Raw genomic sequence first — 8,554 nt, forward strand, 5'->3', positions numbered from 1 at the left:
GTATGTAGCAAGTCTATGGTGGGTGTTTGTATGTGATGAGTCTATGGGGTATGTGTATGTGGTGAGTCTGGTGTGTGTGTGTGTTGTGAGTCTGTGGTGTGTGTGCGTGGGGGGGTGAGTCTGTGGTGTGTGTGCATGCATGTGTGTGGTGAGGCGAGTCTTTGGTGTGTGTGAGCTTGTGCAAGTGATGCCCTCTTCAGAGACATAGCTGCCATTTCCTGCTTCACTGGGTGAGGAGTGCCTGAGCGCCCTCCCCCACCAGACATTCACCCATCCTTAATGTCCGGTGTGGGGTCCCATGTGGGCCAGCGTGAGCCCTGTTTCTGTCTTTGTCCCTGTGCTCGCCCAGTGGCCCTGCCGTTGCCGTGAGCATGGGTGCCTTTCTCTAAGCCCCCAGGTGGGAGGGGCCCACCCGGCTCCTGCATTCCCCATAATCAGATCCACACACATACTGGCAGGCATCTGAGGCCTGCAGAAGCTTCCAGATTCCAGAGGTGGTACTAGAGCACCTTGCAGGGCCATCGGGGATGCTGAGGCAGCACCTCCCATGAAGCTGGGACACTCAGTCAGAGCCCTTCTCCCTAACAGCTGGTTCTCTGCAGCCTCTCACGCTGGAACAGCCAGGACGGTCTCTGTCTCCCCCTGCTGGTGAGCTCAGAGTAAGACCCGGTCCCCAGGAAGGTTCCGGATGGTCCTTCTGCAGGCCCTGCCCATCAGGAGAGTGTGACTGCCCTCAGCACTGCCCTGCCAGAATTCTGGAGCTGCCTTTTGACTTGGGGACTCTGGCTTCAGCAGAAACCTGCTAAATTCCCTTCTGATGGGCCAAGGGACAGCTGTCAGTGGTCATCCAGTCCCCTGGGTCCAGGACTAAAACAAGGCTGGGCCAGCTTCACCTCTACAGGATGAAGGGGACGGCTCCCAGCTCTCCTCTGGTCTGGAGGCCCAGAAGCAGCTGTGGCGAGTGGCTCGCTTCCTGCCCAGGGCAGCCCTTGTGGGTTTAGCACACTCCACCCCTGAACAAGGCCCTCACCGGGGCCTGCAGAACAGGGGTAACGAGCCAAGGGGAGCCCAGCCATGTGGCACTGGTACCAATGCAGCCATGGCAAGCCCAGGCCCCCAACATTGGCCAGCAGAAAAGAAAACCAGGGCGATGGCCAGGCCAGGATGGGCTTAGCGACCACGGCAAGGGCCCACTTGCAGAGCAGTGGGGCACCAGCCACAGCCTTGACCCGCCCTGCAGTACGCCAATGGGAGTGACTCGGGGCAAAGCTGGAAGTGACCCTGAGCACCCCTGTGTAGCCCAAACAAACAAATACAAATCCCAAAGACCACACCAGCCGAAGTCTCTCCTAAAAGCTGAGCTCAGTGGTAAGGTGGACATGTAAGTTCTTGGGTGCCGTGGGCGAAGGCAGGCTCAGTCTCCCTCAGCTGGGAAAGCATCTCTGCTCCCAAACCCTTGTTCAAAGGCAGCCCAAACCACAGCCGAGCCTCAGGAAAGCCTAGCTCTGCAGACTACGCACTGCCATACACAAACTCGTTTCCAGAGGTATATGTCCTGCTGGGTTGACGGGGCCTAGCTCCCCTGGGCTCTGCCTCTGCAGTGTCAGTCTGCAAACTCTCGCTTAAGAGAAAGTGGCTGCCAAGTGGCCAGGGGGCCCCCAGGAAGGGGTGAGATGCTTTCCGGGCGTGTGGAAAGAGAGCGTGAACTGGGGATTCCACGCTCCCTTGGGCATACACGCATCACAGTGAACGGGGTCTCTACATACAGCAGGGGCCCGAGACCGAGCAGGCCGGCGGTATGTGAACTGCTCAAACACCAACAAAGACCCTGACAGGTGGTTACTCAGATCACGACACAAGTTTATTACAAGCAGATTCCCTTTCCACACTCGAAACAAAACATGACACTCCCATAAACAGCAATAAAGGAAAAATGCATCACGGGACTTGAAACCCAGGACAGTCTACTCAGTCTAGACGAGGGAGACACTGATCCAAACCAGGTCAGAGCAGTCACCCCAGTTTACAGCCTCTGATGGAGCACATGGGACTGCGCTATCTCCATGAACTTTTAGAGTACGTAGAACTGCACTATTTAACGTACTTTTCCATGAACTTTTGGAGCACATGGGACTGTATTATTTAATGTACTTCTCCATGAATTTTTTGTGGAACTCAGAGCGCAACGTGTCATTGACAAACCTTTTGTCTTTCTTCTGGTCATCCACGCCCTTTGCACAGTTCTTGAAAACCACGTCATCGTCCCACCTGTGGGAGACAGAACATACGTCATGTTTGCTTCTGGCAACAGGAACTCCAGCAGAGCTCAGCTGCTGTGGGCAGGCAGGAGCCTGGGACAGTTCTGCAGCCTAGTGGGATGGGCCCGTCCTACTCAGGAGAGTCTCCTGCCCGTGGCTGGGAGCGCGGGCCCCAGGGCTCTCCTCGCCACCCATAGGTCCACTGCTCTGGCCTGCAGCCTGCACTCTGCTCGGTGCTCAGTGCCGGGCACCAGGTCCGGACTGTTACTCGACCGTCCTCCCTGTCCTGCTTTGGCTCTGGGTGGAAGGACACAGGTACGGGTATAGTCCGGGTGGTTCTCGGGGAAGGCAGGCCATGGGGTCTGGGAGGCTATTTACTGCCAAGTCAGCAGGCAAATAAGGCGGGATTTCCCAAGTCTCCAAGACACTGTGGATTAGAGGTCTCATCTCAACAAGGGGCTGAAATGCCTTTGCAGGCTCCCAGGTGACAGGCCCAGCCTAGGAGAGCTGCAGCCCCAGTAGCTGCAGTCTGGCAGAGCGGCAGCATCACATCCAGTGGTCTCAGGGTTACCTCCACCATCACCAGGACCAGGCTGGGAAAGAGTAATGATCAGCTCACTGTCTGGGGGTCAGTCTCTGGGCCTGGCAGTTCAAGGTCATAAGGAAGGACCTGGGTGTGAGTCACAACCCCCTTCAGGGCAGTGGGAGTCCCAGCTTTTCTCTCCCTCTGGGTCCCCTGGGAAGGGCTCTTAAGGTCAGGGTGACCAGGACATAGGTTGGCTTCTCCAAGCGCCTACTCTGGCCTCCCTTTCTTTCCACACACTCTCCCACATGAAGGGTGCTCCCGGTCTTGTGCTCTTCTCTCAAGGTCACAGTAGATGAGGACTGTGAGGTGGAATAAGAGGAAGGTGGCAAAAAGGAGAAGTGAGTGCGGCCTCCCAGGCTGCTTTATCAGGGAGGGGGTCTGAGGTGCTGTGGGAGATGGTGGGAAGGAGGCTCCGATCCCCTGAGGAGTCTGGGTCTCCGTCAGAGGGAGACGTGCCCCTCCCCGCCCCACCTAACCCCACCTGCTGTTGCTGGCCTCTGCGCTCCATCTGGCACACAGCTGAAGAGACGTGAAAGTGTACTGTTTTCTCCTTCCCTTGCCATTACTCTACAAGTGAAGACCAGCAGTGGCAGTTGGAGCGTAAAAGGTCCAGCCCGCTGCTGTCTAGTACCTTCTTTTAACCTTGAAGTTAGCCTGAGGCTGGGATGGGCCAGTGAGATTGAGGAGCGGGTTGCCGCTGAGAATATTTTCCATACGAATCCTTTCTTCCTCAGCCTTCTGTTCTTGCTCCTGTCAGTGACAAGGAAGATTCACGTTAATTCCATAGCTAATTTCATCTCTCTTGGCTTTTGGGCCACACCTGGTGGTGCTCAGGGATCACTCCTGGCAGGCTCAGGGGATCAGAAGGGATACTAGTGATGGAACCTGGGTCAGCCGTATGCAAGGCAAATGCCCCTCCTGTACGATGTTCTGCAGGTGCGGAATACCAATCACATACAATGGAACTAACAATTTTTAAATTTTGATTCTGGGTCATACCCAGAGGTGCTCAGGGTTTACGCCTGGCTCTGCACTCAGAGATCACTCCTGGCAGGCTCATGGGACCATCTGGGGTGTCAGGGATTGAGCCCAAGTGCAAGGAAAGCGCCTCACCTGCTGTACTATCACTCCGATCCCAGAAATAGTTTTAGACACACACTCCTTAGTGTGCGGTGTGCAGATGAAGTTGCCCTAATAAGCAGATCTGCACAGCGGCAGTATGGCTCACTAGCCTGACGCCCAGCAACCAGCCCTTTGAGGGCTCCCAGTCACGACAGACTGGCTTGGAAGAGGGTTTGGGCACTTGCCAGACAGGAAATAGGGACAAAAGAAACGGCCATTCAACCCCAAGTACTATCAATACATTTTTGTACCGAGAGAGAGAGAGAGAGAGAGAGAGAGAGACAGACAGACAGACAGACAGACAGACCTGAGAGAGAGACAAAATCATAAACACATCTATATAAAGTGCTTATCTTCAATAAGGCTAGTCAGGAGCACTTAAAATACCTGTTTCTTGTAAAGAAAGCAAGCTTGAAGACTCATAATCTTCGTGATTACTTACAATTTTTAATCAGTTTAAAGTTTTCACATAAAACTTTATGTATGGATGCAGATGCCAGATTCATTACGGAAATCATCTTGGAATATAATGCATATGGAATCTTGTCGCACACCTGGAACTTGCATATTATAGGTTAGATGCACCTAACCAAAGAATACCAGTAAGGTGGGCGTGGAGCACAGCTGTGCAGGGCCAGCCTCACTTATGTGCAATCAAAGGATTGATTCCCAGTGCTGCAAAAACACCAGTATTTTTGGTATCCTAAGTGTTTCTAGGATCTGTGAGAAGGACAGAAGCACGGAACCTCAGCATCCAGCCTACCTTCCTGGCCTGCTCCTCAGCTCTTTCCTTCTTGATCTTCTCCAGCTCTGCAAGGAGAGCTGCTGTGTCATCATCATCACTCTCCTCTTCAAAATCTTCATCTTCATCTTCTTCCTTAAAGAAAAAAAGAGATGACAGAGTCTAACAGAGAAATGCAGTGATTTTTCTCATAAAAATTGCAGTTTCTGGGGTCAGAGAGACAGTACAGAGGGTGAGGCCCTTCCTGTGCACACAGCCACCCAGGGTTTGATCTCTGCCATCCCACCTGGTCCCCTGAGCCTGCCAGAAGTGAACCCTTGGTGTGGCCTCAAAATGAAACAACAAAAATTACAGTTACCAACCCACTGGAGCTATCTGATTTTCCTAATATGATTAAAATTAAACAACCAGGGGACAAACCAGTGGTTCAGCAGGTAAGAACCTGCACAGGGCCAACCCAAGTTTGACTCCCAGTACCAGTAAGTTCCCCCAAGCCCCATGAGGAGTGGCCCCTAAATGGAGAGCTAGGGCCCTCAAAACAGAAAAAAAATCTTTGGGAATGGAGCAATAATCCAGAGCAACAGTCCTGGATTCCATCCCATATAGTAACCCAAGCCCTACCAGGAGTGATCCTGAACACATACCTGAGAGTAAGTCCTGCCTACATCCCACCCCCAAAATCAAAGACCTAAAAAAGGGAAATGCCACAAAAAAACACAATTCTGAAATAGCAACCAGATGCGTTTTTAAGATTAGAATAGTATCCACCACAAAATAGCTTTTAAATGTACGTGCTCTACAGCAAGTTGAGCATGGAAATATTCCCCAAACAAGGCAAGGAATGAACGTGACAATGACAATATGGTATAGAATTGTATAGTTTATCAATTGGAATCAAGACAATCCTAAGTGCATCCTATCAACTTTATGCTCGGATAACCAAAGGTACAAAGGAGAGTCTAACTTCTCAGGAGAAAACGACTTCAGGTAACCGTTCACTCCCACTCAGTACGCCATCTGCTCATCAAACTCACTCCAACATGAGCCTGGGGGGCAGCTGGCGCCAACACGTTCAACTGGGTTTCTTCTAACTGGATTATTCACTGTAATTATTGGCTCTGGCACAAAACGGTAGCATTGTGTTTAATTAGATGCCAGCCATGAGAGGTCACTCAGGTTTTTAACTGGGTATAAAAGATCAAATAGACAGTGGGGTCTCACAGGGTGAGCATGAGTGCTGACCCTAATCGCCTCCCCTTTGCATTGAGGAAGCAGCAGCGTGTGTTGGGGGCCCACCCCACACCTCCGACCAAGAGCACCTGCTGCAGGGGCGCACCGTGACCCCTCAAGGCTGAGACGTGACCATGGGAAGATCGCCTGGAATACAGATCACTCCTCTTTTTGGTTTGTTTCTGGGACATATCCAGGAATGTTCAGGGGTTACTCTGGGCTCTGCACTCAGGAATGACTCCTGGTGGGGCTCACAGAGACCACATGGGTGTTGGAGAAAGAAGCAGGTGAACTGTGTGCAAGGCGAACGCCCTCCCCGCTGCCTTATTGCTCTGGCCCCTACAGGTCACTTAATAAAAGGAAGAGAGGACACATGAAAAGCTGAAAAAAATTGTTCCATAGCCGCAGTGACAAGGGAAAATGAAACCTACGTCTGTGAGCGGGTCGTCGGCATCGAGGTTGGCGGCGGGAATCTGATCTAACCGGGGCTTCTTTGACACGGAAGAGGAGGTTGTATGTTCTAGGGAAAACAGACATCATTACCTTACTGAAGCTAACGGCATATTCTCCAGAACATTTTAGGGACCAGAGGTCATACAGAGCTTAGACTAAGCATCTGGACAACAGGATCATAAACAGATCATAGCCAGTAAGACTTAAGTGAATGTTTGTGGGAAACCCATGGCTGGTGCTAACAGAGGAACAACAGCTGTTCGCAGGAAACACGTCCCAATGCAGTGACAAGAACGGGAGATAGCAGCAACAGAAGCCATGGGGCCTCCCGAGTCTGGCTGTTGGAAACAACGAAAATGCGTTGATCTGAACAAAACAATGGCTGCCACTGCCCAGAACACCCTGCTCCTTGTAAGATGGGCTGGATGGACACAGCCTATAGGCTCTAATCTCTCATTCACTGAATTATCAGAGAAGGTTGCAGCTCACCAACACTGCACACAAACAAAACCATGAAGTTTCCATTCGTACATGAAATGAAAGTTTTGACAAGGTGATTACGAGACAAATGTCAGAGCTTATGTCAATACCCCGGGTCGGACGATCTCTGTTTTTCTCCCTGGCGGCAGCTCGCTCTCTCTCCTCCAGCTCTCTCCGGAAGTCGCGGTTCCGAACCTCTTCAGGGGCATCCTGAGTGGTTTGTCTAAAATAGAAACAAACCAGGGTAAACTAGGAAGACAATTTCTACAGTGGCTACTGGAAGCATAAAAGATCTTGACCCCACCTTTATGTTTCAAGAAGTCCAAAAGAAATCATGCACTCCCTAAATGTAGGCAGATCGGAAAGCTTTTATTTTTCATTAGTATGTCAACTTAGGGCTGCTACAGCAACAGGAGTAATTATCTCCTATCAAATCATGTGGACAGTGCAATACTAAGGCTAGTTCTGCTTAGGGAGTATCTGGTAACATTTCTTAATCCATCTAGTGTTGGATGTGCTATAACACTCCAATTCTATGGAAAGAATCATTTAAGGGCTCTGTAATTCAAACACGCTCTAGTCTATCAACCAATCATGGAACAGACTGGGGTTTCTTTTGTGACACTTGCCGCCCCCAAGCCCCCCCAAAAGGCGCCTCTGTTACCTGTATTTGATCTTGGTATGAGAAGGAAGGTCTCTACTTGAATACTGCTTCGAGAGTTGGCTCAGATCCCCTTCTCCTTTTCCTCTCCCACCTCTCGCAGGCTCAAACGTTGGCCTTGCTGCTGTGGTCATCTTTCAGGCTCTGAGAAGATTGACGTCCAGTGACAAAACTCGTCTGATTAAGCATCAGTGGATACCTAACCTTCTGAACCTAAGAAGCCCAATCGAGGGATTCTGACTTCCTCCCTGGCTCTCTGCTTTGGGCGTGGGCCCTGGTTCTATTCCCACCCATCACCTGGCTGGACTGGGAGGGGTGTGTGTGTGTGTGTGTGTGTGTGTGTGTGTGGTGGCGGGGTGGTGTGTGTGTGTGTGTGTGTGTGTGTGTGTGTTAAATGACTTGGGAAATACAGAACTGTCAGAGCTTGGCAACCCCCAACCCGGCTGGACGTGAGATTGGCCCGGTAAAGCACGTGATTGCTTCTGTGAATGATGCTAAAGCACCCTGAATGGAACTGGGGGTAGAGGGACGGAGGGACGGAGGGACGGAGGGACGGAGGGACGGAGGGACGGACGGTGACACACACGAACACACACACATATGCACACGCGGCGCACACGCGCGCACGCGCACTCGGACCCCGGTCCGCGAGCCGCTTCCCGCCGGAACTCCCGGCCCGCGCTGACGTCACCGTCTCCCCCCACATCCCGACCCCGGGCCGAGTCGCCGCGTTCCCGCCCCGCGGCCCGTACCTGCCGCCGCCCCGCCTGTCCCCGCTGCCGCGCCCACGGGCTGTGCCACCGCGGCCCGCAGCTGCCCGCTGCTGCCCGCCGCTGTCTGCAACGCTACGCGCCCGCCCGCCCGCCAGGCTCACACGGCCGCCATGGCCTTGGCGGCTGCCCGGCTCCCGGCGGGATCCGCTCGCGCGGAACCCGGAAGCAAACCCCGCGGCCCGCGGCGGCGGCCAATGGGCGGCGGCGGGGCCGGAAGTGGGCGGGCAGGCAGCGGGGGGCGGGCCCGAA

At 52.9% G+C, this 8,554-nt stretch overlaps 1 protein-coding gene across 1 annotated transcript; it reads right to left on the reverse strand.

Moving 5' to 3' along the window:
- Nucleotides 1-1,843: 1,843 nt before the first annotated feature.
- On the reverse strand, nt 1,844-8,415 carry CWC15 (CWC15 spliceosome associated protein homolog). The gene is made up of 7 exons (XM_056115085.1): nt 8,285-8,415; nt 7,536-7,676; nt 6,982-7,094; nt 6,370-6,458; nt 4,730-4,843; nt 3,476-3,594; nt 1,844-2,268 (listed from the first exon to the last, which is right to left on the reverse strand). Exons 2-7 carry the CDS (start codon nt 7,664-7,666, stop codon nt 2,139-2,141), a joined length of 696 nt encoding a protein of 231 aa, XP_055971060.1. The 5' UTR covers nt 7,667-7,676; nt 8,285-8,415; the 3' UTR covers nt 1,844-2,138.
- Between the last annotated feature and the right edge of the window lie 139 nt (nt 8,416-8,554).

This window comes from Sorex fumeus, unplaced genomic scaffold (genome assembly GCF_029834395.1).
Source record: "Sorex fumeus unplaced genomic scaffold, SorFum_2.1 ptg000028l, whole genome shotgun sequence".
NCBI classification, from domain to species: Eukaryota; Metazoa; Chordata; class Mammalia; order Eulipotyphla; family Soricidae; genus Sorex; species Sorex fumeus.

Bases quoted from the DNA above. Each gene is read 5' to 3' on its own strand.
- CWC15 (XM_056115085.1), bottom strand. From the start codon at position 7,666: ATGACCACAGCAGCAAGGCCAACGTTTGAGCCTGCGAGAGGTGGGAGA. The intron at 6,459-6,981 runs GTATTGACATAA...TGTTTTCCCTAG, and splicing joins CAGAGATCGTCCGACCCGGG to AACATACAACCTCCTCTTCC. The intron at 3,595-4,729 runs GTAGGCTGGATG...TGTCACTGACAG, and splicing joins CTGAGGAGCAGGCCAGGAAG to GAGCAAGAACAGAAGGCTGA.